At 37.1% G+C, this 22,154-nt stretch overlaps 1 protein-coding gene across 11 annotated transcripts in view; it reads right to left on the bottom strand.

Moving 5' to 3' along the window:
* Positions 1-22,154, bottom strand: part of LOC140611749 (uncharacterized) — a 93,381-nt gene that overhangs the window by 38,348 nt on the left and 32,879 nt on the right. For all 11 annotated transcript variants that reach the window (XM_072788584.1, XM_072788581.1, XM_072788586.1 and 8 more), the window contains 8 exons: positions 17,221-17,370; positions 14,719-14,760; positions 13,999-14,083; positions 10,366-10,443; positions 8,096-8,156; positions 5,145-5,333; positions 3,204-3,379; positions 1,725-1,886 (listed from right to left, as the gene is read on the bottom strand). In XM_072788584.1, coding sequence (XP_072644685.1) covers positions 1,725-1,886; positions 3,204-3,379; positions 5,145-5,333; positions 8,096-8,156; positions 10,366-10,443; positions 13,999-14,083; positions 14,719-14,760; positions 17,221-17,370 — 943 coding nt within the window. The remainder of the gene's footprint in view (positions 1-1,724; positions 1,887-3,203; positions 3,380-5,144; positions 5,334-8,095; positions 8,157-10,365; positions 10,444-13,998; positions 14,084-14,718; positions 14,761-17,220; positions 17,371-22,154) is intronic.

Raw genomic sequence — 22,154 nt, 5'->3', positions numbered from 1 at the left:
ATATAGATATTGGAAATATTACAGAGAAAACAGTTGCAAACTTCAGTTCAGTCTCTACTTACGTCATAGATACCCAAACTGTGACCCACATGGAACTCTGCTCTGATTCTCTATTGACTTGCACGTGAAAAGCAGGTGTGTGGATTTTCTCCAACAAAAATGAAAGCATCTAAGCAGAGCCTAGGTTTCAGTGTAAATGAGGACAAAGCTCCCTTCTATCATATGACACTTTTGTGTGCTTTTCTGCAAACTACTACAAAAGCTACTCTCATAATCGCTTCATTCTTCCTTTCCTGTACTGTACAAAAGTAGAGAGTCTAATGGCAAACTCATGATGGTCCTGAGGACATATTCATTTCTAGTGTAGACCAATTCTCCAGATAGTTTGACATGATACTATTCAGGCCAAGGTTGCAGAGTCTGATTCTCTACAAAGATTAGTCAACTTTAGGTAGGGAAAGCTTCAGAAATGTCTAAGAACTCTATGCACACGTGGTCACCATCTTCCTAGTCTGTGCCTATAACACGGAAATAGAAAGGATCCTACTAAGTCTTGCTAGAAACATCAATTCCATGTGTGCACCTTCAAGAGGGCAACACTTATCATGCTATTTGAGTACCTAATGTATCATCATTCTTTCCCCTGTCTCTTGATGCCTATATATATATTTACTGGTGTGTTTTACTGTAGTCCAGTGTAGTAGTGGTCAGGGACTATTGGTATCTTTCATATAGTTGAACAGAAATGGGGGACAAGAAAAGACCAAATGTGACAAGGAAGGACCAAATATGACCTTGATTCTAAGAGTGTCATCATTACTGCCTTAACTTAGTTTTGTTGAGAACTGTTAGCAAGTGCCAAGGTCGATGGATTAAATTCTCTATTCTAGTTCTCACGTCTTTCTCCATTACGGTTTAGCAATAGAACAGGATATCTGTGATGTAGCTGTATAATTTCCAAATTAATCTAGTTCTTGAATCGATCTCTTGACTTTCCAGAATTCCAAACTACTTTTGTCTGTTGCACCTACTCCAAAAGTTCGATTTATCCAAACTGGCATGTAGCAAGAGCTGGTTAACATGTCATTATAACCTTGGATGGTGGGCTAGACATCACAAATATTAACTGAAGGATGCCTAGGATGTGGTGAAAGGAGACACAAATGGCAAAATCCTTCCTTCATGAGTTATAAAGTAAAAGGCATCAAGAAACAGGAGACAGTGATGGTTAAGAATGATTGGTCACCTCACTGAGCCTTTTTGTATTCCTTTTGTATTCCTTTTGTATTCCTCATAAACATTTGCTTACTATTGTGAAATTCCCTACCTATTCTCAAATTTTTCATATGATTTTTCTTTTGGAAACTGTCTTCATTAGGAGCGTGGTGAGGATGTCATCCAAAGCAGGATGTTTGCTTTGGTAAATATTATGTATGTGTCAGTGTATATTTTGAAATTTATTATTATTACTAGTAGTCATATTAGTATTAGTATTTTGCATGGAGTCCTCAGGTAGGCTGTTCGTGGTGAAAACAGAAAGTATTTCTAATGTATGGGGCTTTTAACTCCTACAGTAGCTTCCTTAAATTTGATTTCAGGAAGTGTTTTCCAGTTTGACAAGTTCTTAATCAGTGATGCCTATGTTGGTTCCTGGGCAATCGTAATGAAAGACACCAATCACAGCTTCAGTTACCCATGTGTGGTAAAGCTAGAACTTTCCCCACCTTTAAAACACATGCTACCACATGAACAGATTTGCTATAACAGTTAACTCTGTCCCCAGAATTTAGTTTCTCTTTTAGGTTTCTGCATGAATTTATACAGGTTGATTTTCTGAAGATGCCTTCCAGGAGTGGTCCTTTCCGATTGATCACGGAAAGCATATCCTGTAGGAAAAAAAGAAGAGTATATGGCATTTCATATCCCAAGCCCAGAGCAAAAGCTTGCTTCCTTTTTGAAAGAGCTAGGCTATCAGATGGTTTACGGTTTTAGAGCTGGAAGACTAAAGTCAATTTAGATTCTTTAGTCAATGTCTCTCTATAGTTTTACCCAAAATCCACCTTACATACACTGAAACTTTGTAATCACTTATTTAAATCAGATTTTTTCATTGAATTTACCCTTTTAAATCAAACTTCTGTGTTTCTAGGCCTTTGTGGAATCCTCGCCTGTCTCCTACTTTACCAGTCTTGGCTCCTTATTCCCTTACATAGATGCCCTTCCCCATGTTTTCAAATCTTTTTGCCATACTCATTTCCCATTTGTTGATTCCTCTTTAAGTGTTTGTATCCTCCATTCCTACTATCTCTATTTCCCTTCCTCTTAAAAAAAAAAAAAAACAAACAAAACCTCTAATGCTCTCTTATTATCTGATTACATTTCTTTCATGAGTCTTTCACTGTCTTTTGCTCTATCTTCATGTTGTCTCCCTGCAGTGTAGAAAGATAATAAGGGCTGGAGTCTGATAGACCAAGGGATCGGAAACCTATTATCATTCTGATCATTTGTGTGACCTGGGGCACATGCGAACTATATTGAAAGCTAATTCATTTGTAAAGTGTGGAGGATAATAGTTCTAGCTACCCCCTAAAATTGCTGTGATGCAAGGACTGGGGTAGTAGCAAGCATGTAACTAACATGGTAAATTTTTTCACACCTAGGATAACATTCCCAAATCCAGTGCAGGGTTGCAGAGGTACTGGGTACTCAGTAAATTTCCACACTGACAATTCAGTACACCGATTTGAGATAACACAGACCAAACGCTGTGGCTGTCATTTAACATGCTCTTTTAGAATTAGCAGATTCATATATGCCTCAGGATGAGTCTTTATGCTTAGGTAAGGTGTTCTCAGTTGTTAGATTAAGTAGACTCAGTTGAAGGAGACCTGAGACTACTGTGAGTTCAGGAAGACAATAGCAGAATGTGAAGATGATTCATGCACACAGAGTCCATTTTGACTGATCTGAACAGGCCTACAAGGGTCTCTGTGGAAACAAGTGGAATGGACAAAACGTCGTTCTGTTGTATTGGCCAAATGACTCTGCAGTAGGTAAATCAAATGACACTAGCAAAGCTTCTCAGCCAAAGCCAGGGTCTGTCTAATGATTTCTCCATTTGAGGGTTGGTTTGCATGAGAACACTTGGCTTCTCCGAGGTCCCTCTCCTCAGGAAGGTAATAAAAGACCTAACTGAGACCTACCAGTATTGGGAAGGGCAAGTTGTCCTTATCACAGATATCTGTGAGGGAAACCCCAAAGAGTTGTCGTGGTTTTGCAGATGGTGCAACTCTGCAGTGGTTTTTCTGGCAAGTGCCAGCGCACCACCAAAAGGCCCAGTCTCTGAAAACAGTGCTTTTCATGGTCTTCTGGCCTGAATCTAAGGAAGAAGGGAGATTAGTGTATTTTAATTCACTTAGCATTATTTTCACCATTGTCATTATACAGTGTGTTCATTGTAGTGGCTAGAAGAGGGAAACTGAGTCATTTATTTGTAGAACTCTCCTCGTTCTGATGTTGGCTAACTGCATCCTCATGGTGTTGATAAGTTCTTACCCATATCCTTCAGACTGATGGTTAAACTTTGGGACTTGATCAGATTGAAGGTCAGTATTTCCTGTGCCATCAGTTACTGCCGGTTACACTGCATCAGGAGGCACTGAACCTGCAGATGTGTTTTCTTTTTTTTTTAAATTTATTTATGATAGTCATACAGAGAGAGGGAGGGAGGCAGAGAGATAAGCAGGCTCCATGCACTGGAAGCCCGACGTGGGATTCAATCCCGGGTCTCCAGGATCGTGCCCTGGGCCAAAGGCAGGTGCCAAACCGCTGCGCCACCCAGGGATCCCCTGTAGATGTGTTTTCTACTGGAGTGATCAGTGGGTTCAGGTGTCAGATCTGATTTTAAAAGCTAGAAGGATTTGGTATGCAAATCGGCTGAGTGTGGTAATCCTCTGCTTTCACAGCCAGTCTCCCCTCAGCCTCAGATTTCCTCTTTGGCTTTCTGAGTGCTCAAGTTCTACCATCCAAAGGATCTGCTCCTCAGGACACAATCTGCCTGAGCCCTACTTCCATGTTCCTCTGCTCTGGGCCATCTTCAAGGATGACTTGCTGCAGTCAGGGTCCTTGGGATGTTGTCATTACATGCTGGCCCTCTGGTGGCTGTGTTTTCTTGTCATACCCCACCAACCCACCCAGAGATGATGTTTTCGGTTAAATAGGTTGAACATTTACTGAAAAGAGACTAAACCACAATGAAGTGTGGAAACACACTTCCTCACACACACACTCAAACATATATGTAAATATACACCTACACACAAGTACAAGGCTTGAAAGAAATCATAGAAAAGCAAAACAATGAGAGGTTATGAATGCATTTATAGAGGTTATGAATGCATATGCACCAGTTTCCAGAGATGATTTTTAATTACTCAACATTCCCTATGAAGGAAGAGCTTTCCAAAGAAAAGGTGACCAGCAGTGAGAAGCTGAGTTCAAAGTTTCTAGTGCTCAGCTGTGAATGTTTCCCTTTGAAGATACCTTAACATTGCTTAAATAACTGATTTCTTTAAGAGTCAGCAGATGAGCCAAGTTGTCGAAGGAGAAACAAATGAGGAACATTTCACCAAATAACCTTGAACACCCGGCCACTTGGCTTTTCTGGGATGTAGTGAGTGCATCACCACCTCCACTCATGTGGGTGCCAGCCCTGCACCAGAAGCATCCTGGTCCTGCCACTGAGGAAGCTTAGCATTTTAAAGCTTCAGTTTGCTCAACTTTAACATAAATGATGCTGCCTACAATTCGTTAAACTAAATATATGATATACTACTCAGCACAAGGCATGGCTCAGGGCAGCCTTGAAAGTGCTCTGGGGATATAGAGAAAGACAGGAGTTAATGGTCTTCCCAAAAGATTTAAAACAAGAAAACAACCTTCATAGAAATGAGTTGGGTCTTGATGTCAGACTTTTGAATTTTTCTAAGCTTGATTTTGGGTAGTGTTTGCATTCTTTCCTATACTGTTCCTCCTCATTGATGACAATAAGCTCACCCAGAAAGAATAAACTGTGTGTCTGAATTGTGTTTAAGCATGGAGACATGAGCCAAGGGAAGGCACTTGAAGAAAGGCAAGTGGCTCACCTCTCTCTTGCTTGTTCTGGGCTGGGTGCCTGGGCTTCAGTATGAAATGGATTTGCACGTCTGTGATCTTCTGCTCCAGAAGGAGGGACTCCTGAGTTGGGGAAGGAGAGACGGAGTCCTCTGCTTCCTTTGGCAGAGGTTTAGTAGATGGAAGATGGCTCATTTTAATTCCATAGGGATGTTCATGTCCTGTATGGAAAGAAACCTGAATATTTAGGCTGATGGTGATGGCTGTCATCAAACCTACCTTACCACGCGTGTAAGCATCACCCTATTTGTATATGTTGGTATTTTTCTGGGACTTCTAGATAAAGAAGGCTGTGCCTCCTGAGTGAGCATCATATGCACCCTTGTGGGAACACCTTACAGAAAGCGTGTGCCCAAGGGAAAGATTTTAAGAAGAGAAAACAATTTAAAGCATGTTACATGAAATACATATATTCATGAGTGCATTAAACAATGCCGACTTTTGCTGTGTTTCTATCTGAGAATGTTTAAGGTTTTCTAGTTTGTGCCTTGACACTAACTAGATCTATACATCTTAGGCAAATTACTTGACCCCGTCGAGCCTTACATTCATTCTTTGAAATGCTTGTCCACACACAAACTTATCAGAGTGAATATATTAATAAGCATTGGTGGTTTATATTTTTTATTTTTTATTTATTTTTATTTTTTGGTTAATAAATTTTTATTTTTTTATTTTTTTTAAATTTTTAAATTTTTATTTATTTATGATAGTCACACACAGAGAGAGAGAGAGAGGCAGAGACACAGGCAGAGGGAGAAGCAGGCCCCATGCACCGGGAGCCCGACATGGGATTCGATCCCGGGTCTCCAGGATCGCGCCCTGGGCCAAAGGCAGGCACCAAACCGCTGCTCCACCCAGGGATCCCTGGTTAATAAATTTTTAAATATTTGGAGTATATATATAAAGAATTGCTATCTTCACTATTCTCTCCAACAGAATGTCAGTCGAACAGATTTTTTTTTTTCATTTCCTTTTGTCAATTCTCCAGCCAGAGCTACTCGAGAGTAGTGGGATGTGTTGCCCTTATGCTTTATGGTTCCCTCCCACTGCTGCCCTCCCTCTATGGGTGTCCTGCCAGGCAATGATCAGAAGGAAGGGTGTGCAGAGTGGGAAACCCAGAAGCAAACTGTAAAACGATGGTTAGAGAATAGAAAACCACACCCAGAGCCATCCAGAATTGCCTGCCAAGTGATTTGTTTTGCTCTTTTATGCTTTAAATTGTTTTTCCTCTCTAGAGAATTCTCAAAGACCCTATGCAATGATATGGATTTCGTTTTTTAAGAATAGAATGAAAATTCTCATTCTGTCATTTCAGATTTATTATTGAATGTACCTAAAGGAGCTTTTGCTGTTCTTTTCATCCATCATAAATGCAATGTTTGCAAGAATCACAGGGACTTCCCTCCATTAAGGAAAAAGAAGCTTCTATGACAGCAATACAACCAAACCAAGATAACCAGGAGTTAATCCACAATTGAGAATTGAGAGTATGTTAAAAAAATGCATTTTGAATGCTGTAATGGATCATCATGAACAACAGGCTCTTCAGATTCCTTAGAGCTGCGTTCGTGTGTGAAGCTATTCAAAGTCTAAAAAGTTATCATCTACATCATTTTTATCTAAATTAATGTACTTTATTAAAACATATATAAGTATTTAGCTTTTTTCCTTTTTACTGCTAACCATTCTTTTAGATTTTATTTATTTATTCATGAGAAACAGAGAGAGAGAAAGAGGCAGAGACACAGGCAGAGGAAGAAGCAGGCTCCATGCAGGGAGCCCAATGTGGGAGTCGATCCCAGCTCTCCAGGATCACACCCTGGGCTGAAGGCAGTGCTGAACCGCTGAGCCACCAGGGCTGCCCCTGTCCAACTTTTACAAAGATGTCAACATTAATTCAAAACAGGAAGTGGTACTGGGGGATTTTGATCTCAGTGATGAGCTTTGTGACTCTATAGTCTAAGACTGGGAATATATATTTTGCAGAAAGAAATTGGTTGTTTTTTTTTAAAAAAGGAAATTGGTTGTTTAGATTTCCAGATTATTTGAAAAAGAGTTATAGCTTCACAGGTTTATTAAAAGGATAAAGAATTTCATGTAAGAAGGAATGCTTTAAGATTTCTAGAAGAGATTATTGTCACCATTACCATCCATTACTATACTTCAAGGTCTGCTACCGACCCTGTCTTCTTTTTCTTTTTTTAAAATCCTTCCATTACTGGAAACACTAAACAATTTTGCTAATCCAAAGATTTTTTTTCAGAGAACTTGTGCTAATAACTATTTTAGAAGAGGTGCAATCTGTTTATCAATAACCTTAAGAACAGTGATGGAAAAAACCTGAGAAACAGCAAAGTGCAGGCGATTTCATCAGTGAAGACTAGAGTTTAAATGTGATTATCTCATTTTCTTTATGATGCAGAGAAAACTGGGCACAGGGCAGGGGTGTTAAATACATATCTGTACCTGGATTCAGGTACATAACTGGATTTTAGAGGATTCTCACAAAATAGAGGCTTCTTAGTAGTTAGGAACTAGAATTCAAGATTGAAATATGAAAAATAAATGTATGGGAAAAAATTCCAATCCATTTTGCTTTCATACCTAAGTGAGAAAATAAGTAAGTAAATAGTAAATAATCACACTTTTTCAAGACAGCTCTGTTTGTCAGGTAACAAGAAGTAGAAACAAAAATTTACATTTCTCTCCCTCACTAAACCATAGCTGCTGAATGAAGAGATGTTATCAATGCCTGGGAAACAGTACCTGATAATTATTTAATAAACATGTGAGTGAATATAGCATGTGATTTTCACTTTTAAGGATTTTGAAGCTTAAGAAAGAACAACCATTACTTTGAATCTTAGAGTTACAATTTTGAACCCAATCAATCCCATCTTAGATTTTCCCTGACACTTACCAATTAGTGGAAGTTTTTCCTTGCCAGAACTCACCCACAGCTGGAAGTCTTTCTCAGAGCCCTTGGAAACAAAAAGAACTAGGTGTCAAAACAAATCTTTCACAGTACTTGAAGAACACATTTCCTTAGCATATCTGTATTTCCAAAAAGAAAGAATTGGGGCCAGGATAAATGGCATTTGGTCCATGGAGGTAGCTATAGTACTTGTTAACTAGTTCCCCTCACAGCTTCCAATAGACTGTCCCAGATTCTTGTAATTTTTGATAAAGACCGGGAAACCACAGTACAGCCAGCCCCTCACTTTGTGGGTGATCCATGGCATAAGAAATGAGATTTGTGTCCCTTTACTATGGAGTAAAAGTCTCATCTCAGAGTCCTCTCTTCTGCTGTCTCTAGACTCCTTGGGTAGTGTTGGCTTTTGTCTCCAAATGTCCCTGCCCAGAGATGCATGTTGTCCAGAGAGCCATATACTCTGCTATGACTAATCCTGAGCAAAGTAACTTGAGAGGCATCAATAGCTCAGCAGCCCTGAGCAAAAGGAGACAAATGCCCAAGAGACCTTGAGGAGATAGTGGATGGAAGTCAGCCACTGGCTTTGGGGCAGGCAAACCCCACTTTAGGGAGAGAAAGGATGAGGACTCTAGACAACATGTCAGATGCAGAAAACGATTACTCCCAGCAGAATTATTGCCCAGTAGTACCGGAAATCCCAATTGTAAATTATAAAGATTGCTGAACTATTTTAAAGAGTCTTCCAGGAGACTAAAACAAAAAATGTTTGAAATGGAATTATTGGTAATAGTTACCATGTGCCCTTGACTCTTGATTAAAAATCATGGCCTTCACCTTATGAAGGAATGTCACAGGTTTGGATGGGCACAGACACAGATACACACACACACACAAACACACACACACAGCTAAATCTGCTCAAGATTGTGTTGCAAATAAGAAGTAAGAGCTAATAAGGTAGGGTAGGGTTTGGAAATGCCATGCTGGAATCCTTTAAATCAGGTATACATAAAGCCAAATAACCCCAGTTCTTCATTAAAATAGAAATTCTTTGCCTAGTGACATTGATCACTTTAAGCAAAGAAAATCACAAACGTGAAATAAAATGAGTTAAATCATTAATCAATCTCCCCACCTTCATCTCTCAAACCACTCACTCTCTTTTCCAGGATTTAATTCTTACTTGGGGTTTATATATCATACAGGGTAGAAATGTATGTAAAGATGTGCTTTAGTCAGTACATATAAATTCAATTTTATTTTGGATGTATTATTAAATGTTGTTTGTACAGAAATCATTGATCTCTTCTGCCAAATTCTAGTTGCTCTGAAGTTTTAAAGGGCTTTATTATACCATTGGGTCAGATAGAATTTACAAACAATCTTATGATTATGTCACGTCACATTTACAGAGGATTTTGGATAAGAAGCTGTGCTTTCCAAGTGCTCCCTTTGGTTCTCTCCATCTATCACTGTCCTTCTCTTTTCCCTTATAAAACCTCATCCTCAAATTTATTTCTCTTTCATAAAAAGATATCAGCAACTCACACGAGCACCATCAAAAGGTAAAGAACAGAGAGTTAAAGCCAAAACACGATGAAAGTGCTATGTACAAATGCCCCAGATCCATGGTCTTATTCAGAACTTGTCTTTGTCTTTACCAGTTCCTAAAGGATATGAGCTGCTTCATCCTCAGGATCTGCATCAAAAGGAGGTAGCTTGTAGCCATGTAGTCTTTATGTCAAAAGGTACAACAGAACATGTAATTTAGGATTCATTAAACAGATTGAGTTCTTCCTTGTGTGATAACTAGGGTCAATAGGGATGGGGACGTATCAGAATTGAAAACACAGAAAGAAGAGTCCAATAGAGGAGGAAATATTTAGAAATTTAGAAACAACAACAACAAAAAAGAAATTTAGAAACATTTTTATTGTCTGTATTAAAAATATAAAGAATAAACTGCATGTTGTTATTAGCATTCTCAAATTATAGCCCAATTTTAGGCTATGACTTTGAATTTGCAGAAAATTTAAAATGGGAATATAAGAATAGCACTCATTTATAAGCTAATACTATAGCTCTGCTGCTTTCAATTTTTAAAGTTGGAAGGACAAAATATGACTATGTTATCTACAATAATCAGCTGTCTTATGATGGGAGGTGCACAACACACACATACACACACATACACACAGACACAAATCTCAAAAGTCAAAGTTGGTTGGTAAACTAAAAATAGTTTGTAGGCAACTTACGGTTATTCCCAGCATTGTTAGTAACATGTTGATAGTGTCATTTGCCGTGTCAGAATTTGTCACTGTTACAGTTACAGACTGTAAAAAATAAATAAGAAAAATTGCTACAAATGTTTTTAGATTTAAAGCATCTGACTAAATGTCAAATTATTATCCATACTCCAGAGGTAAAGCTTGTTTTCAGGTAATGACAAAGTAAAGCACGTGTAGAACACGAACCCTTAATTATATTTTCATTTTTTTATATAACATGAAGCTAGTAGGAAACATGTAAAACATATATTTCCCTCCAAGAATTTGTGGCATACAAAATACAGCAGCTGAAGCAAGGAAGAGAAAAACTGAGAATTCCAAGAGGGCACATGGGGTGACCCTCAGCTCCATAAGGCTATTTCCAAAATGGTGGGAGGGGGATAGTATTAAAGGAAAGCACTAGATACTTTCCTCTCTTACTGAGTTGTGTTTGTATAGTATGGCTTAGTTCCTTTGTAATTACATAGTCGGTTTCAGTAAAATCAGATAAGAACGGGCTATGAAAGACACTTTTTAAAAACTACTATTTAGTCTGTATTTTCTTTGTCAGGCATCATGGTTAACTAAGACTTCCATTGTTGCAATCTGTTAAGACAAATAAAACCAATGAATCTAGGAAATGAGACTGGAAATGTTAGAAGTTTATGTTCCATTCACAACTCTGCCAGTGAGTAGATACTTATAATAGCTCTCTATCAGACCATACATTGAGAAACTGCTCCATACAACTAGGAAAAGTTTACAGAAAATTTTCTGAAAGGAGTTAATAGGAATCTGAGATGGATCTATAAAACTATCTCAATTATAAAAGTCATTTTAAAATAAGAGAATATGTAACCAGAACATTTACTATGCATACAGTTTTTGTAACATTTTTAGGCAATGGGGTCTGTGTCCTTCGGGAAACAGTGCATAAAGAAGAAACAGCACAAGTGGACACCCACAGGCCTTGAAAATATTAAAAGCAAAGTTAAAAGAAACTCTTTCATAATTCATTCCTTGTCCTTTCATTGTATTTTTCTTCTTATGAATTGAATGCAATTGCTTGATATCACAGATGGTCCAAAAGTAATTCAATAGTCATTCAAATAGTAATTCAAGGGATGTATGTATATTTTCCTGCATGTTGTAAGATCTCCCAACAGACAAATTCCATTAGAAGGAACTCTCTCTAAACAAATAACTTCAGAAAAACAAACTATTTTTTGAAATAATTCAAAAGAAAAAGAAAAGTTAGTTTTTGTTCATGAGTCAAACTGTTACTTAATATGTGAAGAACCAGGAAAATGAGATCAATTTTCAGGAGCTGAAGCCACACCTGAGATGATCTAGATGCTTAGACTATTAGCCAAAAACAGCTATTACAATAATGCTCAATGATACAAATGAAAATGTGCTCACAATAAACAAAAATAGAGGCATCTATTGCCTCTATTTTTGTAGAAATAAGAAGTATTTATGACTTTTCCTTTTTTGAGAGGAAAAATATTTAAAAATAGAAATTTCTATCTGAAAAAATATTTTTTAAAAATTTATTGACGAGGCTACATTGAATAATGGAGATGATGAAAAGAAGTAGTGATTTGAAAATAGATACTAGAAATTATCCAGTGTGAAGAAGAAAAGGGGGGAAAAGATTCAAAAAATTAACAGAGCCTGAGAGATCTCTGAACAATGTGAAAGTGTCTGATATGCAAAGAATGGAACTGTCAGGAGGAGAGAAAGAGAAATAATGAGGAAGGAAATATTTGATGTAATAATGATTAAAATTTCCCAAATTTGGTGAAGGCATCAATTTATAAATTCAAGAAATTCAGAATATGTCAAATAGGACAGATTCAAAGAAAACCATGCTTAGGTACTTCCTAGCCACACTGCTAAAAACCAAAAATAAAGAGAAAACTTGAAAGCAGCTAGAGAAAAAATGACAAATCACCTACTGAGGGTTAATGTTTAATCACAGACTACTCATCAGAAAGCATCAAGACCAAAAGACTGGAACATCTCTAAAGGACTAAAAGGAAAAAATCTGCAAACAAAATTCTACATCCCCAAAAATATCCTTCAAGAGTCAGTGTGAAATAAAGCCATATTCAGATAAAAGAAATTAAGTAAATCTGTTTGCACCAGTTTTGCACAAGGAATGCTAAGAATCATCTTTCTACGATGAAGTGAAACAGTGCAGTGGGAAACTTGGATCTTTAAGAATGGGTGAAAGAACATCAGAAATGTTTATTTCACCCAAACTATACCTCAATAAAGTTGATTTTTAAAAAATTCAAGGTAATTTTCCAAGGAAAGTTCTGAATGTAAACCACTGCCACAATTGATATCAAAGGCAGAGACGAGAATGTGCTCTGCTGCTAGAGAATTCTCTCTCCTTCATGCAGTGCATCTAGCCTGCACTTAGCAACAGATCAAAATATTTGCATGGCTTTTGCTTTAGCCAGGAATACCTTTTTTTTCCTCCTTCAAATAATGTTTTGTGTGATCTAGAGCTACTTCAAACTATAACAACAACCACAAAAAAAATACCATTTAAAGATACCCAAAGTATCTTGTTCATCACTGTAAATGTCTTGGCTACTGTACTACAATTTCAGAAATCAAATTTTACACACAAAACTGGGCCAATTGGTTTGATTTTTTTCTCCCCACGGTATAAAGAAATAGAAATAGAAATATGCTGATCCCTTAAAAGTGTCATCCCTCTTAGTTCAATTCAATCTTGATATTCCTTGGAACAAAAGACTTTTCAAAACTCCTCTGCATTTGACATAACTACTCAATGAAACACCTGATCCTTAAGTGGATCCTGTACTAGAAAGGAGACATTATTGAGGTCAACTGACAAAATGAGAATGGGAATGGCAGAGTAAAGTATTATGCCAAGGTTAAATTCACTAAAGGTGATAACTGTAGAATATCTTTATTCTTAAGAAATGCTTAGGTTTAAGGAAAAAGGGCCATAGTATATGTATGACCCTCAAACGTAAGTATACACATACATGTAATAGACAGAAAGAAAATAAGTGATAAAGCAAATGGAATAAAGTGTTACCAATAGGTGAATCTAGATAAAGAGTATACGGGGTCTTTTTGTATTACTTTTATACTTACAACTTTTCTCTGAGTTTATAGTTATACCAAATAAAATATCTGGAGGGGAAAAAGGACTGTGGGGACAATCCAGACCATTCTGTATGTAAGTGCTGGCCATTGGAAAAAAAAAGGTTGATTCTAAATCACTGTATTACAAGCCACTATAATCAATTAGAAGGATCCAGAGAAATGTTATAGACACTTAACATCCAATACTCTTTCCTTGCTTAAGCACTGTAGTATGTATTCCTCTTGCTTCATATTACCTAGGACGCAGTTTTTAGGTCTATAAAGAGGTACATGGAGAGGGGGAAAATACATTTTTCCTCATGGTACTTTTCTAAATATTCTCTCTCTCTTCCTACCTTTTGCTCTCTCTTTCCTCTCTCCCCAACTCACTGCTTCCTCCCTCTCTGTGTCTCCACCTCTATCTCCATCTTTTTCATTCAGTCAGAATTAGGAACTCAGAATTTAATTGTTGGTCTTAAAAATACTCACACAGGCACAGTTCTTGATGTTCTCAGTGAAGATTTTGAGGAGAATGCTTTTTGGCTGCTCCTTCTCTTTGGCTAGCATGATGTACCTAATCGAATTTGATAGTAACCCAAAATAGAGTAGGATAAATTACCTTATTTTCCAATCAATTTATGTTGATCATATTTTCAACGTACTTTGTTATTTTTAAATGCATATAAATAAGCTCAGCAAAACCAAATTTTGGGTCGGAAGGAAACATGCAAAAATATTTCAGGAAAATAAGCTGTGACTCGGAAAACAATGGATCACTCTCGTCATGTGAGATTTGACCAGCAGATCCAGTCACCAAAGCTTTCCTGCCTAGCCAGACCAGAGGGCATACTAGCACCTTCAAATGTAGGAATTAGAAGTTGATTTCAGCATTACTCAGTAGGGTAAACTGCACTTATGGAAATTTAATATATGTTTTGAGAATAATGTTAGCTATAATCATGAGGTTGGAGAGTGGGGGAAGATGAGAGTGATAACCAGAATTTCATAAAAAATAAGCAATATATGCATGTAAAGGAGAGCAGGTTATTTGTAGTAATGGCCAGGGTACAATTAAATAAGAAATCATTGGAGGATAGTGTAACAATTTCTACTAAGGGGAGGGAACATAGTTTGGGGGCACTGCTTTGAAGAGATCTACATTTTTTCCATCATGGGTTAAAGACTTATAATAATACACTGACAAAATACCTTTGAAGGTAAGAACGCCATTTTTCCTTTTGTTCTGAAGAACTGCAATTTAAAAAATGAGAAGAAAAAAATTGAGGAATGTACAATACTCCTATAACATATTAAGATCACCATTCCAGATTAAAAATATCAGGAGCCCATTGTTAAGGGATGTCGATGTGTAAATTGTACTCCCCTTAGAGTTGGGCTTTTGGTGGACTCTTCTTTAATACCACTCATCTGTGAGTGGTATTAAAGCAATGGGAAGTAGATCCTAAAGAGGAAGAAAAGTTGATTTCAAATCTGAAAACTTAATTGTGACTATGTGATGCAAGCTATGTGATCACGGGCATGTTGTTAACCACTTTGATATTTAGTTTCCAGAACTGGAAAAAGGTTAATTATAGCTCAGAGTGTTCCTGCAGCTGCAAGGGCTATTCGGATATAAAGAATATTACCATTCAAATTAAATCACATTTAAGAAATTTAGCAATTTGATGGAACTGTCTTGGCTCAGAAACAAGAATATCTTTTTCAGAAAAAACACCTGTAATATTTTTATTTCTTTATACATATGGCAGATTGTAATATGTTAAATTAGTTCCTAAAAACCGTATTCTTCATCACTGTGATCTTCTGAGAAAGATCAATCCCCTGATGCAAAACTACTAAAGATCAGTATGTTCTCTGCTAAAATTTTCACAGCATTTAATATCCAAAGTTGCAAATGTCTTAAGGCTCATTCACACGTGGGCTTACCACTTACCAGCATTTTTTTTATTGTGGTAAATTACACATAAAAGAAAATTGACCATTAGTGACCTTTAGTATATTCATCGTTCTGTGCAATCATCGTGACTGAACATGTTTATCACCCCAAAGCAAACATGTGTCTATTAAGCAGTCACTCTCCCTTCCCTCCTGTCCCTAGCTCCTGTACCACATTTCGTATATTTGTTGATAAACACTTGGTTTATTTCTTTCTCTTTCTTTCTTTCTTTCTTTCTTTCTTTCTTTCTTTCTTTCTTTCTTTCTTTCTTTTGCTATTGTCAACAATGCTGCTACAAATGTTTGTGTATTAATTTTTGCATGGACATATATTTTCCTTTCTCTTGGATATGTGTCTGGAGGTCATATGTAATTGTGTTTCACTTATTGAGGAGCCATCAAACTGTCCACGGTGGCTGTCACATTGTATAATTCTACCAGCAACACTACTCCGCACCCTCTCCATCACCATTTCAGGACCTGTCGCATCAAGAAAGTAGAATGCCCATTTAGTGTCCCAACCTGCCTAGGTGCATAGACACAGCTTCTAGTTACTCGTGCCAATCCACAGAACAGTAATAATAATCAATAACAAAAGCATTAGGTGCCAGATGTTGTTATAAATGCCTTCTATATATTTATACAGCCTTTTTAACTAATAGTTAAATGGCTTCCACATTTTCCTCCTATTAGGGGGAATTTTTTTTTTGGACATCCCCCTACCAAACACTTTATATATTCCCTTTTTCTTTTTAATTCCCATTTGAAACTCTTTCCATCCTCTTGCAACCTGGAGAAGATATTAAGCAATGGGAACTGATGATCTTTATGGAAAAGAAGACCTGCAGAGAGGATATAAATACATGTTTCTTCCTAATAAGATTTGAAAATTTTTCATTAAGTCAACAGCTGCATTATAGGATTAATAAATTAACAACTTGTAAAGATTTTTGTTGTCTTACATTTATGATGACCTGTGAGATTTTGGTGGAGTGGGGTGAGGAGAAGAAAGCAGTATGTTAAGTACAACCACATAAAACAGGAATGAGGCTTGGGGTGTGGATGTTTCAAACAGAGATGCAAGTGTGGCATGATCCCTGTAAACTCAGAGGTGTCTGCTCAGGATATCCAGGGTCGAGATCCACATTCCCCATCCTCTTGTCAGCCTAAGAATGTGTCTTACACAACTAACCTCTACTCAATGGAATCATATTTTGTTTTAGATCATCACCAACTAAGATAATCTGTACACAGCAATTCAGGCAACCTAGTATTCAACGGCATGATCAGTTTATTTGTATAATTACATACTGTTGTTAAGGGAATTAACGTGGGAGTGTAAAAGCAATTTTTCAAGTTTAATTGGACCCTTTAATAGTACTTGCTCAAGAAATCTATTCCGGTGATTTAAAAATGCAGATACTCCCTGGGAATCAGAGGGCAGGATCTTGGAGAGGAGATTTTGAACCTCATTCTGTTGATTCTCCTTCCACAGAACTAGAACTCCTAACTCCTCAGGTGGCTACTAGAGCCCATTTGAAAAACCATTGATCAAAACTGAAGGAAATTACTCCAGTAGTTCCCACTATACATAACTTGTTTCCATGTGGATATAAGCACCTTCTTAGGCCGAGTACAAGGCAAAACAAGTGTCATGGGAGGTCAAAAAGTGAGTCACCAGCTTGGTAGACAATAGATTACAATGTTATCCTTTTCAAGCCATGTAGATACAGGACACCAAGGCATCGGTCTTACCTGAAGGTGGCCACGAAGTTCACCGTGGGCCAGCCCAACACAAAGGACCTCCCAGAACGGATGTTGGCATCTCCCACTGTATCCATGCAGTTGGCAATCCACATGGTGTTCAGTGGTATTTTCTTTTTTATCTTAAAGTTTTTCTTATACCTAGAAAGATCCCAAACATGACCTCTGTTAGTACATTTCAAAAATGTTATGGGAGTAGCTGTGCTTATTAGAGACCAGTTCTCATGCTCTGGGGCAAATCAGGTCTCCCACATCTCTATTACCCTCTGTGCACACACAGCAAATGGTTAGATGGGCCTTTGCAATGTGTGTGTTGAGCAAACTCTGGCTTGGAAACCTGAAAACACTCTAATGGCAGCAAGCAGCCATATTTTTGAATGGTGAGTTTTGAGTAACCACTGTATATTTTAGAGCTTTGTAGGAAAACCATTAATTCATTTGCTATTGCTGGATTTGGTACTTATTACACATAATTTTTATGGCTATTATTGCAGTTAATTATTCATTTATGACTTGCATACTTCGAAAAGTGTTTGAGGGGCTGAACAAAGGTACCTGATACATGACTTATAAAAATAGTTATACAATTTTTTTCTTAAGAGAGACAAACCAAGGGCACCTGGGTGGCTCAGTCAGTTAAGCATCCAACTCTTGGTTTTGGCTTGGGCCATGATCTCAGGCTTTTGAGATCATGCCCCTATGTAGGGCTCACCACTCAATGAGGAGTCGGGTTCCTCTCTCCCTCTGCCACTCCCCCCACTCATGCTTGCTCTCTCTCTAAAATAAATAAATAAATAAATAAATAAACAAACAAACAAACAAATAAATAAACCTTTTAAAGAGTGTGAGGGAGAGAGATGAAATCAAAACAACAACAACAAAAAAAAAAAACAAGCTTGGATCAGAAAGATTTAAAAGTTACTTTCAACCTTAATTTTAAAAATATTTTCTAGCCTTTAAAGCATAGGTTATTTTCAATTTGCCTTCTTAAAATTTTGTCCATACCATTTTCCCATAGATTCTGGCTAAAACAAAAAAAATTGTTAGCCTACAGACTGAGCCCAACTGAAAAATCATCCATCCATCCATCCATCTGTCCATCAATCAATCCAAGATCAGTGGTCCGGAGGTCTTATATGTAAGTCATGGATACTTCCCATTTCTCTGAGGAGTAAGAAGGGGTGAAATGGGTTTTTGATAATTTCTGCCTAATCTTCTTTGACCTCAAAGATGAAAACCACCATTGATTTATTTTGGTTGATTAATTAATTGATTAATTTGGTTAATTCACAACTTTGACTCGCAGGTGGGCTTGAGATTTAAACAGTTACAGGTCCTATAAGGAATGCCTGGGGAACTTGGATCCTCCACTCTGGAACTCCTTAGTATTCAGAAACACATGTGGAAAACACTGAACTAAACTGAGATGAAAGACACCTCATGTGCAAAAATCCCTACGACTCCACTGATTCATGGAACAATTAGAGCTAAAACACTTCAGTGGGATTTATGAAATAAAAATAATCTTTTAGGAAGCCCACTTGAAGGATAATGTAGATTCAAAGCTTAGGACACAATGAATATGAATATGATGGATACCAACATCTTTCCACATTTTTTATTTCAACATTTTTTTATTTCAACATTACAGCCAAGTGCCTGTATCTATGTGCTTGAAGATTTTTATGGAACATAGTCAATTAACAGATAAAATCATTTTTCTAGATAGTAATTCCAAAGGCATTGTCATGTCAGAAATATATGCCCAAGGGGAATGATAGACAGGTATCTGCTTGTTTTTACAGATTTTTTTCTTTCTAATATAGGTATCTGTGTATATACAGACACCTAAGATCCTGTGTGGAAACTTCCAAATACATTGACCTGGAAAAAGCCATCCAATAACCTTAGTTCAATAAAGCACCAGGATTAGTTGAACCAAGGAATTATCCTAGAGCCCAGAGTGTGGTTTCTACTCTCCTATAACGTTTTGAACACTTATCATATGCCAAGCTCTGTTCTAAATATTTTATAAATATAAATATAAAAAATTTAATCCTCAAGCAACTACACTAGATGATCTCTAATAACTCCATTTTACAAATAAGGAAACTCACAGAAAGTTTAAATAAATTGTCAAATGCAGGAAACAGGGTTTGAACCCAGACAGCCTAACTCATAAGCCCATGTTTGTAACCACTTGACCGTGAAGTAACCTTTTCATCTTTCCTAACCTCAGCCTCATTTCTGTCCCCAGAGCCATCAGCCCAGCTTTCTCATGGGATTTATATTGGGAGTGAGAGGATAAATCTCAAGGCATTATATTAATAAAGCCAGTTGCTAGCTTGGAAATATTTAAAACGTGTTACAACAAAGCTTTATACTTCAATAGATTCTTCTAAGGTCTTACTGTGTTTCTTTACTCTCAATCACTGACCCAATTGGATTATCTAAGCAGAAATTAGAAAGTGTTAATCTACTGTAAACTGACTCAAGAAGAAGAGGAGGAGAACTGCAGTTTTTATTTATAAAAATAGTCATTTATTATAGTTGTATTAACATGATGTCCTTCTTGCTTTCCACTACCTTAATCTTTATGCCAGAAGGTAAGCCCCAGTGAACTGGGGAGTTTTGCAGGATTCTAGGGAGATATCCTGTTTTCTAAGATAGAGGCATTCTCTTACAAATGTTGGGAGCAGGGGTCATAGTCTACTCTGTAACTATTCGTCATTTCATGACAGTGAGTTAATAGTCATCTTCATCTTTTGACCAAATTAAATTCATTTTTTATTTCATTTCTACATTCCTTAATAACTAATGATGAGGAATGTGATGTCTAAAGAGGGTGTGAGCTAAGTTCAGTCCCTTTTTCTAAATTCTTCACGGGTTTCTACTAGTACAAATATCTTAATATTTTATCAAATAGATACTCTTCTCTCTTTTTAAAATATTTATTTTATTTATTCACGAGAGGCACAGAGAGAGAGAAGGCAAAGACATAGGCAGAGGGAGAAGCAGGCTCCCTCTGGGGAGCCTGGTGAGGGACTTGATTATAGGACCCTGGGACCATGACCTAAGCCAAACACAGACACTCAACCACTGAGTCACCCAAGGGCCCCAAGTAGATACTGTTCTTAAAAATAAAGTAATTTTTATTTTAATTTTTAAAGTACTTTAAAGTACTTTAATTTTTAAAGTAATTTTTATTTGAAAAATAACTTATTTAGTATTCTAATGAATACCAAAAATGATAAGGAAGATTCCATTTGACTTCAATTCTTGTGAACACAAGTTTCTAGTGTATGAAAGAAGTGAGAAAAATCCCCAATTTTCACTATTAGTAACATCTTGTACAACTAGAGAAATAGAATTTCTGTGTGAAGAAACATTTAATTCCCCTCATTATTACACACAAGCCAAAATTCACTAATTCTGACTGAAAAATAGGTAGAAATTAATCAACTATTTATTCAATTCTGTTAAATTCTGTAGTGTCAACCTAAAGATGAGAGAGTCTCCAGCTGAAGCCTGAGGGTGAGCTGAGGTAAAATGGAACCTGGGTCAGCCTACCCCCTTTTTTATGGCTAATTGGAAAAATTAGGCACTAAACTCAGATTATTCATTTGAATAGATTGATTGAGGGTATTGATTCCTCCATGTAAGACCAAGGCATGACAGGGATGAAATATGTTTTTTTATTTCAGGGGCTATTTCTTCTTAGTTTTTTCCTTCTAGAAAAAAAGGTAAATTTTTTCATATTAACAGTGATCAAAAATATACCAAAATATTTACTATGGGAATGATCTCATAGTAGTTTTCTAAAGATTGTGGCAAGCATTAAGTGCTGCTTGCTACTGCTATGGATGAAATTGTGTCTCCCTCCCACTGCTTTCCCGCCTTCTTACCATAAAGCCCTCTCTGCCAGTATCATCATGTTTGGAGATAGAGCTTTTGAAGGTAATTAAGTTTAAATGGGATCATCAAGGTCAGGTCCTAATCCAGTAAGATGGATGGTCTTGTAAGAAGTGGGAGAGATCTGTATGTGTGTACATACATGCATTGAGGACATGCCTTGGGGTACACAGTGAGAAGGCAGCCGCGTGCAAGCAGAAAAAGAGCTCTCACCAGAACCTGACCATGATGATATCCCGAACTTGGAATTCTAAAAATCTGTGTTCTCTCTATATCAAAGACCTTGGGTTAAATATGAAGTTAACATGCCTGTGATCACTTACATTTTCTAATATTACCAATGTATAATATAAAGTATATAAGATAATCTTTTGGGAACTGAGTCTCTTTCAAAGAACATTAACAAATAAATTGATAAAGATTTTGTCACATAAAAACCCTTGAGTAGACATAAGGACATATCTCAAAAGCAATATGTGAAAGATGAAAAATGTTCAACTTGTTTTGTCATAATGAACCATTCGAAATAAAAATTCAGCCCTTCAATAGATGCAACTCTCTAGTGGAAAAACAACACTATCTTTATATAAAAATCTTTTTTTTTTAAAGATTCTTTTTTTAAATTTTTTTATTTATTTATGATAGTCACAGAGAGAGAGAGAGGCAGAGACACAGGCAGAGGGAGAAGCAGGCTCCATGCACCGGAAGCCCAATGTGGGATTCGATCCCGGGTCTCCAGGATCACGCCCTGGGCCAAAGGCAGGTGCCAAACCGCTGCGCCACCCAGGGATCCCCTAAAAATCTTTTTAGTAGAACATCATAGGCTCTGTAAAACCCGCTGAGAGGTAAGCAGCACCCAGGACAATAAATAGTTCTAGTAAGAAAAGGAAAGTCTTCTCCTGTCCCTAAATGCTATAATAATTACAAAGATAAAAAAAAAAGAAGAACATATTCCCCTTATAAATTGAATATGGTCTGCAAGGTCCTAACAACCAGGAAATGAGTTTGCTATT

The sequence above is a fragment of the Canis lupus genome, chromosome 20 (assembly GCF_048164855.1).
Source record: "Canis lupus baileyi chromosome 20, mCanLup2.hap1, whole genome shotgun sequence".
Classification (NCBI taxonomy): domain Eukaryota; kingdom Metazoa; phylum Chordata; class Mammalia; order Carnivora; family Canidae; genus Canis; species Canis lupus.
Note: the sequence above shows the minus strand (reverse complement) of the source record. Positions and strands in the feature narration are given on the sequence as shown.